Raw genomic sequence first — 16416 nt, 5'->3', positions numbered from 1 at the left:
AGAGATACAAGGATCTTTAATTAGAATCCCCATGAAATCCGGTAAATTGTAGAGTGTTTTCTTCTCCATGAAATGCAAATGTTGGTTAGCTACATACACAAAAAAAGAGAGTTCTAAGGCTTGATCTAGAAAATCATTGTCCTCTGAGTTGGATTCAAAAATACAAGGTTAAATATTGGTAGCCGGAAATCTATTATGGATAACCAGTTTAACGTCGGTGACAATTTTTTTAAAAATAAAAAATACAATTAAAAAAAATCAAAAGTTGAGCAAAACAAAGATAAATAAAAGTCAGGTTCTCTCTGTGGCAACTATGATCAGATAATCACTGGTTTTTGGAGTTTAATACTTGGATTTTCCAAGTGAAATAATTTCTTAGGATTTTTAAAACTTAATTTTATCTTAAATATTTTTTTAATGTATCTTTGAAATGTTTTCAACCTTCGGGCATAAAAAGAAAATATTGTACTTTTAATATAGCAAAAAATTAGGGTAATTTTTTAACGAGCCACCTCTGAACTTTAGACAAATAGAAATTTTTAACACAACTATTTGCAACAATAAATCTTTATTTTTCAAAATAACACACAATTAAACATACACTAAAATTTCACAATGCTTCCATTCAAAGGGCAATAATAATCTTTGAAAATTTAAATATTCATAAAAATATCAGATTGAAAAATAATTTAAAAGAAATTAATAGAAAGATTAACTTAATACATTTACTTATTATGATGAATCACAAAAAACTTAATTTAAGGTGTATATTTATTGCAGTTCATAAAAAAATAATAATTATGTATTGAATGTTGTTTCGTAAAACCTTTTGTTAATACAAATAAACAGAACAAAATTTCAAGATAAGTGTAGTTTCTAATAACATGCTAAACTAAATTATTTATTATTATGACAAAAAATTCATAGCAATTATTTTGCACAGAATCAGAAGAGATTCATGAAAAATTAAATTTACTTTCTGTGAAATGAAACTTAAATTAATTTCTTTTAAATAGTCAGAGTACTGTATAGTATTTTATAATACATTTTATGATCATTATTTTATGATTAAGAGATACTCTTGTAATAACCTTACTCTTGTAATAACCTTAAACTGCAACAAATATAAAAATGGCAACAAGACTACGTCTTTTACATTTGAAATGAAATACCAAATTATATATAGCTATTACTATACCTAAAATCTATAAAAATTATCGAATTTAGGTGAGAAAATTTTTTTTTCTGACTTTTTGCTAGACACTTTTGAATTGGAACATAACTCAATATGACTTTTAGAACACAGATTTCATTTAAAATTTTTGTAGCTAATGAGAAAATTACAAATGCAATTACGTTATAAGTAAAGAAAAACAAAATCACATATTTGCCTTATAGACTGATATGACATGCAGAAACAAAGATTTCTTAAATGCAAGCACCAATCAAAGAAAATGTAAAAACTTTAAACTAATAAATTTTTACGAATTCAGTTAAAAACTGATAAAAAAAACATCTATAATATATAAGAATAAATGGAGAAAAAGAAATTTTAAAAAATATCACTGTATTACAATAAGTATAAAATCATTATTTTTGAGGATTTTTTAGGTTATAAATAAAATTAAGAGCCACCAGATTACAAATATCATTTCAACATAGGGAATCATATTACAATTTTTTCTTAAGAACAAAATTTCAGCAAATAAAGAATAAATACATAAATGGTGCAATACTGAACACATAAACTGAAGATCATGCAATACTGAACTAAATGAATATTTTTGGTGTAAAAAGAAATACTGAACAAAATACTTTTTTATAAGAACAGTCAAATGATATGTTCAAAAATAATGAAAAACACAATTACTGATGTGCGACAGAGACCAAGTGATTTAAAAATAAAGAGAAGAATGATAAACAATACACACACATATTTAATGTAAATTGGAAATGGAAGGAATATATGTAAATGGAATGAAAATGAAAAGAAAAATAAGTTACTCTATAATCATTTTTGAAAAAATGGAAATATACAACAAATTGGAATGAGATTCTTTGACAAAGTATGTTTTCCTAGCGATCTTTAATATAAATTTATGGCATTAAATATTCACTAATTGTGTCTGGCAAATATAGTGACTAGATGATGGTTTATTTTCCACTGGAAGTTTACATTCTCTTTTCCAATCTGTAGAAGGAAGTGAAAAAAAAAATAGAGTTAGTAGAGAATATTAAGTAACAGATATTTAGTACTATAGTACATTTACAGATTATATAAAACAATTAAATAAAAAAGAACATTATTTCCAAAGATCAAAATTAGAAAAAAAAAGTAATCAAAGGTTTATTTTAAAAAAAAAAGGTAACAAATTGCAAATTATGATCATTATTTTTTTGCAAAAACACTAGACGAGAGTAATTTTTCTTCTAGAACTGAAGCAACTTTTTTACACCACTTTACAAAAACACTAAATTGTTCACTGCCACCATCATGCAAAATTGTGAAGCTATATGAACTTTTTGGCTAACAACTGACTGTTACAGAAGTATTGATTAAAACAAATTTAATAAAACTATATTTGCGTATGAATTTCCTTTCGACGTTTTCATAGAATTAGAATATTGGAAAAATTTTTTGTGTAAAATTAGAAAAATGTTATTCTGCTACTGCTTAACAAAGATATTTTCCATTTTTTTTTACAAAAATTATTCATAATGATCCATGTCATCTATATAAAAGAATTACAATGTAAATCTTTATAACAAAAAATTTATAAATACAAAAAATATTCATAAATTTAAAAATACTATCTTGGGCATTCAAATATCTACCTTTTTTTTTCGAAATTTGGAAAGGATTTAAAGCTGTTGTTAATTTACGTCCGACTAGAGCTGCACAATGGGGTACTGGCGACGGTCTGGGAAACATCCCGCAGGATGATCCGAAGACATGCCATCACAATTTTGATCCTCTGCGGAGGGGAGCATAACACCGAAAACATAACACGATATCTTTTAAAGCATAACATCGAAATGTAATAAGATTAGCTTAAAGCTTGCATAGAGGAATAAAATTAAAAGTGGATATTAACTTAAAAGAAAATAAAAGTGCGTAATTGAGTAATGGATCAAATAAAAGAAATAGAAAGAAAAAATGAGTGATGAACAACAACACAAAGTTATCATAATATACTTGTATGATGTCTTGTTATTTTAATGAAATTTTCAATACATTACTCATTTGGTTTGGATGCATCACCTGAGACTTTATTGACCTTACTGAGATTTTCATTATGTCGCTCATAATATAAAAGGTTCTGTTTTAACAAATTTAACAAGCTTAAATTCAAATGATCAATATATTCAAAAATTCAAATGATCAATATATAAATACATAATATGATTTGAACATAAAAAAAGCTTAGTTAATTATGACTAGATTTTGCACAATAAAATTAACCTTTTTGCAATAAAACTTGAATTATACTTGACTTACCGGCAAAATACCATTCGTATGAGACCTCTTGTCTTCCTTAGGGAATCAATAACTTCAGCTGCAGGTTTACCTAGAAAGCTTTCACGGTTGGCCTAAGGATAGAAAGTAACAATAAGTAACTTCATTGGCCTAAGGAAGACTGAATTTAGAGTAAAAAATAAATATTTAAAAATCATAATATTTCAAAACATATCATTTTAAGAAAATAACAGAAAAGAGAGGAAAAGGTTTGCCCAAAAAACCTCTGACATCATGTTTCCGAGGCATTATCTATATTTTATAAACTATGATTGTACAGGATATCTTTTAAATATATTAGTCAGATTTTCACATACAAATATGCAATCAAAATTGTCTAAAGATCAAATGTTAAGTATGTTAAATGATTTGTGAGGATGGATTTTTAAGCAATGAAATCAGATACAAAAAAGCACTTTTATTTAAATATAACTTTTTTAGAAAATATGGCCACAACTTGCAGAAAATGGTCCCAATGGTTTGTCCGAAGGGGATTTGAAAATTTGGACCTCTTAATGTTTATTTTACTTTCTCTTATTTGCCATGTCTCTAGAACTAATTAACTAGTTTAAATATTTTTTTAACAATTATCAAACTAGTTTATTGAAAGCTAGTTCCACGCAGAATATCTTTTCATTATATTACATTTAATATAATGATAACCAAATTCTTTTTTTTTTTAATTTTTTTTTTTAATTTTAAGGCATATTAATTGTTAGATATTAAACTATGAAATTTTAATAAATATATCTTAGTCAGAAACTATTTCATTGATTTCATTTTAATTTTGTATTTTTCAATTAAAATAACAATTTAAAATTATATGCCTTACAATTCAAAGAAACTCTGCCCAATTTTAAATAAAATAAAAATTAATATCATAATAAATTATGTTACAAAATTTTTTTTAGCATGAAATTATCTTTAAAGGAATGAATTTTACAATAGTGCAAATTTTTTTTATTCCCATAAATGCTTCCAAAGACATGTCAAAGTATCCAAAGAGTAGTGAATCACTAAGCTTGAATTAGCATGTGAAAATCCAATCACTAGATCAAGAGTTACTAAAGTGTATCATTTTTAATTTTGAGCACTAAAAGTTTTTTTTTCCCTTTAAAGTAAATTGTCTGTGATATATTTGTTATGAAAGTTGAGGAAAGAAAAACCTAATTTGTCATGTTTAAATTACGCAAAATAAAGTAACCAATTCTACCCAGAATGTTAATAAATAGTAACACAAAAGAGAAATGTAAAGCGTTATCTACTACTCTGAAAGTAGCAAAACTTAATAGAAAAGTCTTACTTTACGTTTTTATCAACAAGTCTTAATCAAAATTTTACATCACTAGTTACATAAATCCATTTATTCCTTTATAAACCTTAAATATGTTTCGATAAGTATCATTTAATCTTTTCTGGACAGTCGTATAACAGGGTTTCTTAAGTTAATTTGCATCATGTAATTTATGTCTGACTTTAAAAGATGCAAAACCAAGCATATTTAATAAAAAGTAATTTAGACTGTGCAATGCTGGGGTTAGACATAAATAATTGGTGAGTATAAAAGATACACATAGGAAAACTCAGTGAAATTTGAGTTTAATTCAAAATTTTCAGAAATTGCACGAAGTAAATCAAGTTTTTTGTATTTTCTATACACGTGTAATAGACATTAAGAGAAAATTTTCATTCGGACTTATAAATATTTAATCAGAAATACTAAATTTTGAGGAAAATCACCAGGAAGGAAACAGATAAACCAAAGGAGGAAAAAAATAGATAATTGATACTGATTTTAATTATATCAATTAGAATTTATAGAACAAAGTCAGCTTATTATTTTTTATTCCTTTAATTATACTTATTAAAATTTACCCAACAGGTGAGCATAAAACATAAAAAAAAAATATTTAAAATTTGTTTCGAATAAATATTTATATTTCCTGTAATTGTTTTATTTCTCTGGAAGTCTAGCTAATTGTAACGATACCTAATTTTTCTTAGTCAATAATTTTAAACTCTTCTGATTTACATTTTAAAGTAATGAGTAGGTATATTATTTTTGATAGATTAATAATAGCTACATTCATATGTTTTCATTAATTACTAAACTAAACTCAGTGGCACAACAGCACATGAAGAGCCAAAGCCAACTGTGCTCATCCCAAGCAAGAGCAGATGTTCCTGTTGGGTGGTTCACTAAATATGGAACCAACAGTGTTTAGTCCCCCAAGCATGCCTGGTACTCACTCTTTTTATTGACTCAGTGAATGGACGAAAGTCTGAGCCAATCCTGCCCAGTTTGGGGACAGTACCCTGGATTTGTGGTATGAGAGCGTGAAACACTACCACTTAGCCACAGGACCAAGTTGCCTTAGATATTCAGGCATGCCAGGGCATGTAAAATTTTTGATTTTCTTATACAAATAAAATAACTTAAAATTGGAGGCACTGCTTTTGCACTTCTGTTGCTAGAGCTAACAATAAATAAATCATTATCAGTTAAAATTCTATTACAAATAGTATTAGGTTTTTAAGAATGAATATTGTACGGTTTACAATCATGAGCAAACATTTTATACAAATAATCATCACACCAAATGTAGAACTTACTTCGACAAGGCGATCACCAGCTTTAATTCTTCCATCCTTGTCAGCAAGGCTTCCAGGATGTACAGCCTTTACTTCTGGAGCATTTGGTAGAAGACTGCGGGGAGATTCTTGTGAGGAAGTAGGTGGATCAAAAAGGCTGAATCCTAGTCGTCCGTGCCAACCTCTGTCCAAATCAACATCAAATGTATTCACCTAAAAGTATAGGGAAAAGCATTATTTCAAAACTGTTATCAATTAAAAGAAATATTTCATTGACTGAATAAGTTCTGTAAGTTTCTAATGACACTTTGACAAGCCAACCTCACCAGCCATTGGCTTTTTGTGAATTCAGTCAGGAAGGTGCGCATTTTGTTAGACAAGAGACCAACACAAGAAAGAAACTACTTTGTTTTGGCTGAGAACCCCATGGACAGATGGCAGTCACACACATTTGTGAGGACACTTTAATTTAGACATAGATATAAAGGGGAAGAAAAATTTCCCCAAATCCCTGCTTAGTGACCGACCATAGTCTTAGCCAAGTAGAGGATCAAACCTTAGCTCCTCCGGATCGGAGTTCGATTCTCCCATAGAATATCCAAAGTTAATTTCATTTCATTCAGTATAAATAAAACTTAATGGAGATTATTTAGAATGTTTTACTTCACCTTCATATTCAATTAAAAAATACTAGCTGGTGACATGACATAGTTTCTGTGTAAAATGGCCAATCTTACAAAGTGTTAAGATCCTCAATGCAATGCACAAACTGTCAACACAATTGATTACAGCTACCATCTATTAGGAGCAAGATGTGAAAAAGGAAGACTCATATGTTTACATTTTAGACGATGTTTTGTATAAAATTGCAATAATGATACTATAAAATTGTTTTTGAAAAGAAACAATTTTAATTTCAGAATTTCCTCTCTATATTATTAAACAGTGAAGGACTACAAAAAAAATATTATAATGGAAAATTGCATAGATGCTAACTAAGAGGTCTTAGCTTACCTCATTTAAAGTAAAACAATCAAGGTAAACTTAATTTGTTTAATTTCGACAGCACTTAATAACTAGATAACATGATCAGTTTCCTTGACATATTTAAATTATTTTCGTGCGAAGCAAGGGGGAGATGTGGTGGGTAAATAGCTGTACAATTAATTAAAATCAATAATTAATAATTTTTTATATAATTTTAAAATTAATGTAATTTTTTAAATCAAGAATAAAATTTTCTATCACAGCAAGTGTGCAAATGGAATATTTCATTACAGGTTATGCCATTAAATGTGGCTGAGGGTATAGAATTGAAACCAGATATCTCCATGCTTCCTTTGAGGTGCATACAACCCTTATACCGCTACAATCGACAGTATAAAAATATTAATCAAAATCTTGAGCAGACTTTTTTGGAACTTTAAAATACCTCTAGATACGTTTAAAAAAGAGTAATTTTTTTTAAAGATAATTATTTTCTAGTGTTTTCTCAAGATCTTCTCCAGAGCTGCAATTCAGTTTTTGTTTAATGAGTAAGACTCCCCTCATTCCGACCAGCAGCTCTAACTATTGATACGAATTTTAGCTTGGGTGATGCCAAACTTTCTCGCAGCATAAAACTGCTTTCTGAATTTCTTAAATAGGAAAGAAGCTTTTGAACATTTTAGCTAGAAAGTAAAGGGCGAGACTGGGAAATTTATCTAGTGGCTGCTGGCTACTTTTTGCATTAAAAGAACCTTAATGATTTTGTTCTTAAATGGTGATGAAAAAATATTTTTCTTAGTTGTTTTGACTTGTTTTTCTCCTAATCAATTTTAAACTCCTGTATCAAATGAAATATAATAACCAAGTTTAGAAAACTAAACCTCTTAATTAAATACAAAATATTAAGGTTAGAATTTCTACAACTGCTGCTCTTTGTCTTTGTATTCTTTTATTGTTCATACTTTCTTTCTGCTTCATTGTTACTTGGTAGAAATCAAACATCAACCTACTCTTTGAGGAATTTCTTTTCATCAATACCAATTGTACTTCACTGCCTCAATAAAAAACAAACAAAGGTTCAACAACATCTGAGAAGATGTTGAAACAAACTGTCATTAAAAAAGAAACAGGAAAAGTCACTAAAGAAATTCAGGCAATAATAAAGAAATAATATCCTTTCATTTAAAAAAATTGAAAAAAAAATTAGGATTTAAATAATTTGATTGTGCTTAAATTTAGCCTATTTAAAGATTTCTAAAAGGAAATTCATTACCATACAGCTTGCCAAATATTTAAATTAAAAATTATCCTTTTCATGCGGCAGATGCCGGATGCATTTACAGCAGTGTTTTCACTACAGCGCGAGAATCTCGCATATTTTTTTCTTTTCTCGCATTAAAAAATAATTACCGCGAGAAATTTGCGCATTTTATAAACCAATTTCAAAATTAGCGAATTTCTCGCATTTTGAAAAAAATTTCTTATTGAGCCATTTAGAATAAAATCCGTTTCACTTTTCTTAATGGATCTCTCATTATTTTCAACATCTGCCCCATTATCTAGCTTCCTTATTTACCAGTATTGTTCAGAACCTTTAAGAACAACAGAACACCATCCCTCCCAACCATGGAACCTCTTTCAGAAATCATTTCTCTGCAAAAACGAGCTTACCGTAGGTAAGGTTTCTTCATGTAAAACGTTAAAATTTTTTGCGCATTAATGTAAGATGGACAAATACTTTGTAAGGGCAATATCTTCTACTCTGAAACGGACACATGAAAATAAAACAAATGTGGGTAGAAACGATCAAAACGAAACAAATACGCATTTGAGCAACCTAATGAGAATAGCTGATGAAAAAGTAGATGTAGAACATTTTCCATATAATGATGCAGCAAAAATATTCAATGCTTTAAAAATTAGAAGATGTTAAAAATGCATTAAAATTAAAGAAATGATTTTTTTTTCAAGTCTGTTTTTTTTTTTTTTAAATCTCACCCTGTTTTTGAGAAATTCTCATGGTGAGAAATTCTCACCCATTTTTTTTCTACGATGGAAACACTGATTTACAGGAACTAAGTAGTGGTGAGGACGGGATGTTTAATGACAAAAAGAAGGAGTGGTTAATGATGTTAATTTTTTTGGTGGCAACTTTATTTAATTTAGTAGCTATATGGTAAGTGGCAACCACTATTTTTCTCTTTTACTAGAGAACTCATAAGTAAACTTTTTAAAAAGGTATAAAAAAGAAGAAAAAAATTATAGTTTACCCATTCAGTAGCACAACTTGTAGTACGAGGAAAAGGTACAGGCTTTTCATCATCTGATGCAGAATCTTGAGAGGCTAGACTCTGTTCGTTGGATGTGGAAGATATTGAAAAATTTACTTGAGGAACAACATCAGGACTAATATCGTCCTCGGAATGAGGAAGTGTGCTACCTCTCCATTTCAACAAATTCTTAAATCCTTTCTTGGCAGGGCTCACATTGGTATTGTTTACAGTCTTTGACTTGGAGTCTACATTAGTGCACATGACGCTGCACTGCCTATGGAAGCTTTCTTCATCAGTATAAGCCGGCAAGCGCTTACGATCAGACGAATTTAGGACATCTAGAGATTTAGGCCTCAGGTTTCTTTGCAAAAAAGATTCTTCAACATTCAAATCAGTAGTTACATCAGACTTAGTACTTTCTTCAATTACCTGCTCTTGTCCACTTGAGGAACTACTGCTTGTGCTGCTACTTTCAGTTGAAGCATTACTTGGAGCATTAGAAAATCTGTCCAGTTTTCTTTTAATTTTTCTTTTACCTGCACTGCCCTCATCTCCACTTTCTTTGTGCTTCATGCGATCGTTCAAAAGCTCTACTGCTTCCCACCTGAGAGGTTTGTTTATTTGGTTATCTTTTTCAGTGTAGCCTGGGGTGATTGGAGGTTGTTCACTTCTGTAGAGTTTTAGAGTGACAGAGTTTGGTGCCTGTCGTATGAATTCAATAGCTTCAGCATGAGTCATTGTGGAAACAGTCACACCATTCACCTTTCATAGAATAAAAATTATAATTAATAATTTCAGAAGAATATTACATAAAATAGTATAGAGTGCCTTAAAAAAAGAAAAGAAACACCCTGAATAACTTATGATCTAGTCATCAAATCTTCATGTACTAGGACTCTGACTCCATCTTAATGGCGACCTCACACTAATTAATTAGGTCAGATCATATTTTTAAGTTACAAAACTAGACACGAAAACAAAATCCAGATTGCTGACCAGCAATTTGGAAAATATAGTCTCAATAATTTGATCAGGAAAGCGGTCAAAATTTGGACTTTTTAATGTAAATTTTACTTTTTGCACATTTGGCCACATCTGGAGAATCTTTTAAGAGAATCAATTTTTTTTTAACACAATTATAAAATTCCTTTATTCAAAGATAAATCTAAACAAAAAATAAGTTTTATTCATTTATATTAATAATTTTTATTATTTTCTTGAATAATAGTGAAAATTTTTTTTAATTGTAAGGTATATGCAAAATAGAAAATTCTAACCAAATCGATTGAATAGTTCCTCAGAAATGGAATTTTAAATTTAAGATTTTTTTAAAATCTGATTTCTCACAACTATTCGACATATTTACTTCAAATTTATTGTGCCTTAAAATTCAGATTTTAGATGTTATTAAATAAAATAAAAATAAATAATTATAAAAAATTATTTTTTCATGACTTTATGTTTGGATAGACAAAATTTTCTGACACATTTAAAATGTTCTTGAGGTATGGCAAAATATGCAAAAAGTAAAATTTACATTAAGGGATTCACACTTTTGACTGCTCCCATGATCAAATTATTTATACCATAATTTCGCATTGCATGCAGTTTTCTCTGTATTTTGAGGGTCAAGAATATTAAACCATCAGGGAAAAAAAGAAAGGTTTTTCAGAAAGTTTTTGTATCTGATTTTATAACATAAAATATTGTTTGTACTAATTAATTAGCATATTTGAAGAAAGAATTTCAACTATTAAGAGTGAATTCTTGTAAGTGAAAGTCTGATCATTAGATCAAAAGTTATTCAATGTATAAAATTTTATTTTGCACACTATAAAAAAAAAAATCACACTAAAAAACTACGAAAAAGGATACAGATTATATTTTTAATGTCACATAAAACTACAGTACAGGACCCGTTATCCGGAAATCAGAAAACCGGAAAACCAAAAAACCGGAACGAAAATCAATAAATTATCCCGCAATTTTTAAAACAATTTTTTTTTTCCTCATAAGATTTTAGGATTTTTCCTTCTTCTTTGAAAGATGTTTACCTTACCATCATTTTGGAAATAATCATTAGTGTATTACTTCATCGTTTTTTCTTCTTTTTAAGATTATTTCCCAATATTTCTTTTTTTTTAGTTGGGTTTAACAATAAAAAAAACGGCTTTTTGTAGCGATTCAGAAAACCGGAAAAATCCGTTATCCGGAATAGCGATGGTCCCGATCGTTCCGGATAATCGGTTCCTTACTGTACAATCAAAGTGTCACACAGTTTGTTTGTATGCAATTTTTTTAATCCATTTAATAGATAAATATAAATTAAACCTTTCTTACAGTTCAATATGAAAATGGAAGACTTATTCTACAAAAAGATATCATATTCAGATATTTCAAAAATATGCCTAAATCAGGCATTGTTGAGTGATCAACGCTATATAGATCTATTATGGGTTTAAAAAAATACATTGCTAATTTTCCCCCCAATAGATTTAAATTTTCATTATATATTTATATAAGGTACATTAAACTAGGATTGCAGGAGGATTTGTTAGTAATTCTTTTTGCCAAACTAATTTTAAATTTCTTAACATTGGTGAATTCTAAGTTTATTTTTCACAAATGTTTTAGGTTCTTTTAATTTTACTCTATTAAGTTTCCTAACTTTTTATATGAATTTACTTTGGTAACATTACATTTTACACTTTGAATTTAAATTCTGAATGGAATAGTTACTTGCAATTGATAAGATATATTTTCCCACTTCAACTTTGACAAAAAGTTCATGAAGTTCTTTTATTCTTTGAAAGAACAATATAAGACTTAACAATAGAACATAAGTAAAAAAAAAATTATTGAACAACGTGACTGACTACCTTAAAACATTTGGCAAAATATGTTGCATTTTTTGATTTGACAATACAATTCTACTATTAAATTAGTTCTCATATATACAGTAAATATAAAATCGTAAACAATCTGAAGTGAAGTATTAACTTACTAGTTAAAGACTGAATTAAATAGAACTAACAAAAGTAAAAATGGTGTATTGGAAGTAAATTTAATTACTTTTAAATATTATGAGGAATGAAACTAAACATTAATTATCAGGTTAATTAAATTAATATAATAATTCACAATTTTACTATTAAGTTTATAATTGTAATCAAAAACAACACTGGTTTTGTAAGAAAACAGTTTTTATGATAAAATTGATCGTTAAAATTGAATTGATCCTAAAAAAATTCAGATTACAAAAATTGCCTTAATGCAATACCTTTTAATAACAAGTTCCATGAAAAATTGAAAAGACATACTTGTATAATCTTGTCTCCAGGTTGAATTCTACCATCGGAAATCGCTGGTTCACGAATCAATGCCTTCACAAAAATTCCTTCATCCGGGAGATCAGGTAAACTGTCTTTCTTAGAGATACTGAAGCCCAAGCTTCCACCCCTTTTGATAAGAGTAACCTCAAACTCCTACAAAATAGTTTAAAATTAGCATTTATCTCTTAAAAATTTAATTTGTAACTGGATGCTTAAAAAAAACAGGCCCCTCTTTTATTTTTTAAATCTTTTAACTCATAAATAAAATACAGAGACTTTGTAAGTAATCATAACATTTAAAACTTATCTCACTATCTGTCCCAAATCAATAATTATACTACGTATCTAAAAATAAAAAGTAATCCAGCATACAACATACAGTTTTTAAAACAATAATAATAATAATAATAAAAAAATTGCAGCATTATATTATTTGTAAATTAATTTTGTAAATTGCGCTACTTTTAAAAAAACAAACCATGAAAATAAATAATTGCAAAAACAACAAATAAAAGTGGGTACAGTATGGAGCTTTGTAGAATTTTATTAATTAAAATTTACTCATCATTAAATGTCTTGTTTAGATTATTTACATAGAATTACAATTAACTATTTTATAGTATTAACATGGCTTTCCGAATTGCTCTGAAATACTTATTGATTTTTGAGAATGAATAACATAGTCTTTTTATTCAAGGTCGCAAGTTCCTCAAATTCCCATTGGACACTGGAGGAAATAATCCAATGTCAACATTATCTACGTGAAATGTCTTTAAAAACGATTTATTTAATTAAAGTTTGTAAACTCTAAGTTTATTTAAAAACAGTTTTGCCAAAACACATTAAAGTGAGTGTTTTACGTAATTAGGTGTTTTTTGTTTCTAAGTAGATTTCTTTAGAAAATCTGCTTGGGTTTTTATGAGTAAAGCTTGCTTTTAAATTTTTCTATTTTTTAAAACATTTAGAGTATGAAAAATATTTAAAAAAAAATATAAAAGTAGAAACTTACACCTGTCTCCACATTATAAGAATTTTCAGTCCTGGATAAAGAACTGCTAGCTGAACTAGATGATGAATCACAGAAAGGCCACATACCATCCTACAAAAAAAATATCATTCAATATAAAACTAATAAAATAAAAAAAATAAATAAAAATAAAAAAAATTACTTTAAATGAAGAAAAGCATGGAATCAATGATTTAGAAGGTCGAAAAACTTCCAAAACTACATCAGCAGGAGTAGTTCTTAAAACTTCTAAAGCTTCCTAAAATGTAAAAATAAAAGAAATGTTTTTTTACAACAATAAGTATGGTAAGTTATATGTCAAAATATTACTCAATCTAGAGCTAAATTAATAAAAAAATTTTTTTCACACAAAATAAAGTTCTATAAATTTACAGATTACAGATTATTTTAGAAAAAAAAATTAAGACTATACTTGTAGTATAATCTAAGAACTGATAGCATTTACTGGTTAAAAGATATGCAGTTAGTTAGAAGAAACACTCAAATTTCTATTTGAACGTAAAAAAATCAAAACATTTTAATTTATTTTTTAGTCAGTTTTGAACAAATGAAATATGTTTGGGTTTACAATTACCATTAGCCTTTAAACTATGTATATTCAACTCAGTAGCCTTTTAATTATAAAAAACTAAAACTAAACTCAGCGGCGCGACAGCCCATAGAGGGCCAAGGCCTACTGTGCCCATCTCAGTTTTCTTGACCTTGGGCTCTAGGGTGCATAATTATAAACTTAACAAAAAAAAAATAGTTAAGAAATTTCAACTAATTAATATTCATCAATTAACATTCATAATTTAAAAGTATTTAGTGTTTTTAATCTTAAAGGCTTGAAGAAAACATTTTTTCTCTTAGTAGTGTTTTTATTATAAAAATAATTGAAGATCAACAGTTTACTCACATTTATCACAAAAATAACAATTGGATTGCTACCTGTAGCACTTAGGTGATAACTAACTTTTGACAAATCAAAAACATGGAAAATCAGTTCTTCCCGAGAGTTATTACACAATGAAGTTGAGTCTTACTGGGGCAAAATGGCTTCTGTTTTTTTCCTTAGAATAAGCTTTTATGGGTAAAAGCCATTCTTCCCCTTGATCTTCAATTGTTTTCGAATAAATGGCTGATTAACAAGATAAGTTTTAGATAAATAAAAATAACTGGTTCTCAAGCACATTTAAAAGTTATACAAGAATACTTTAAATGGCAAAACATAAATAATAAAACAAAATCTTGTCATTATATTAGCAACACTTACGGTATTAGTCAATCCAACCATATTTGTTCCATTCACACTTAAAATAACATCTCCCAGTTGTAGTTTGCCACATTCTAAAGCTGGTTGCAGAGGATAAAGCTTACGAATACGAATCAACTGTGAAAATGTATCTCTTCCCTGTATTCCAGTCCCACCACAAATACTCAATCCAAGACCTCGGCTGCTCTTGTGAATTGATACTTCAAAAGTGTTTTCTGCAACAAAAATCATGTCTTTATTTCTCAAAAATAAAAATTAGTATAGTCAGTGAGGAAAAAAGAATAGCACCCTGAATAACCTTTGTTCTATGTATCAGTGTTTCACATAGTAAGAGAATCTTCAAGGTTCAAATGGTTGATCTCAAATACAATAATTAATTAGTGCTAACCAATAATTAAGTTATAAAATCCTATAAAAAAAAAACTTTTTCTGAATAAGCTATTGTGAACTATTTTTGAAAGATTTGTATCTAACAAAATATTAGGTTAGCCACAATATGGTCCTAATAGACACCAGTTGTTATGACAATACAAAGTTCAAAGACTATCTTAAAGTTATTTTCACTTTTTGCCTCTTTCGCCATACTTCAGAAACTTCTTAAGTGAATTGAAAACTTTTTGTGCACTTGAATAACTTGCTGGTCAAAAAGATGCAAAATGCAATTTTTCTTCATAATTATTTTTTCTTATTGTTTTATTCAATGATTGTCCCAAAAAATATTAAATTATGAAGTATACACAAATTTTTAGATCATTTTAAAGAATTTAATAAACACTAACACAAAATACTAAGTTTAAGCAAAATCAGTCAAATAATCACTGAGTATGCACACATTATAGTTACAAATTTTTATTTAAAGAAAGTACACATTAGTGCCCAATTTCCCAACTTAATTAATGATAAGTGATAATTAATTAAAATTTTTCAAGCCATTCAAACCATTAAGATTGGACAAACCATTAAGATTACTGAAAAGTTATTTAGGGTCATATATATGCTATCTGCACATATACATTTGAACAATTTATTAACATATAGAAGAAAAGTCAAACTAAATTTATAAAAATTGCAAAGACTATAAAATTGTGAAAACTATAGAATTGTGATTTAGAAGATTTTTTTAGATCAATTAAAACATTTAGCCCACTTTTACTCACAGTAAAAATCACCCTTTTTTTATGAATCTGTAATCAAACTGCAATAATGAAAACAAAACAGGCAATACTTTAACAACAATAACCTATCTAATAGATTGTCATAGTAAGTTATCTAAATTCAAAATAATAGAGTATTTTTGGTCTGGAATAAAAACTTGAACTATGCCACACTGATTTAGGACAGCAATTTCTAAAAATTGTATACTACAAATTTAATGGCTAGAAATCTTTTGTATATTGTGTGTGTGTTGCTTGCAAAATCCACAGCACATTATT

The 16416-nt window shown here is 28.0% G+C and overlaps 1 protein-coding gene across 1 annotated transcript in view; it reads right to left on the bottom strand.

Moving 5' to 3' along the window:
- Window positions 1–551: 551 nt before the first annotated feature.
- Window positions 552–16416, bottom strand: part of LOC107447617 (tyrosine-protein phosphatase non-receptor type 13) — a gene marked incomplete in the record, with an annotated part of 126626 nt that continues 110761 nt past the window's right edge. Inside the window, 8 exon segments of the mRNA XM_071186957.1 lie at window positions 552–2191; window positions 3500–3591; window positions 6131–6322; window positions 9367–10131; window positions 12690–12854; window positions 13711–13800; window positions 13871–13966; window positions 14984–15198. Of these exon segments, the coding sequence (XP_071043058.1) occupies window positions 2173–2191; window positions 3500–3591; window positions 6131–6322; window positions 9367–10131; window positions 12690–12854; window positions 13711–13800; window positions 13871–13966; window positions 14984–15198 (1634 nt within the window).

This window comes from Parasteatoda tepidariorum, chromosome 10 (genome assembly GCF_043381705.1).
Source record: "Parasteatoda tepidariorum isolate YZ-2023 chromosome 10, CAS_Ptep_4.0, whole genome shotgun sequence".
NCBI classification, from domain to species: domain Eukaryota; kingdom Metazoa; phylum Arthropoda; class Arachnida; order Araneae; family Theridiidae; genus Parasteatoda; species Parasteatoda tepidariorum.
This window is presented reverse-complemented; position numbering and strand designations above follow the sequence as displayed.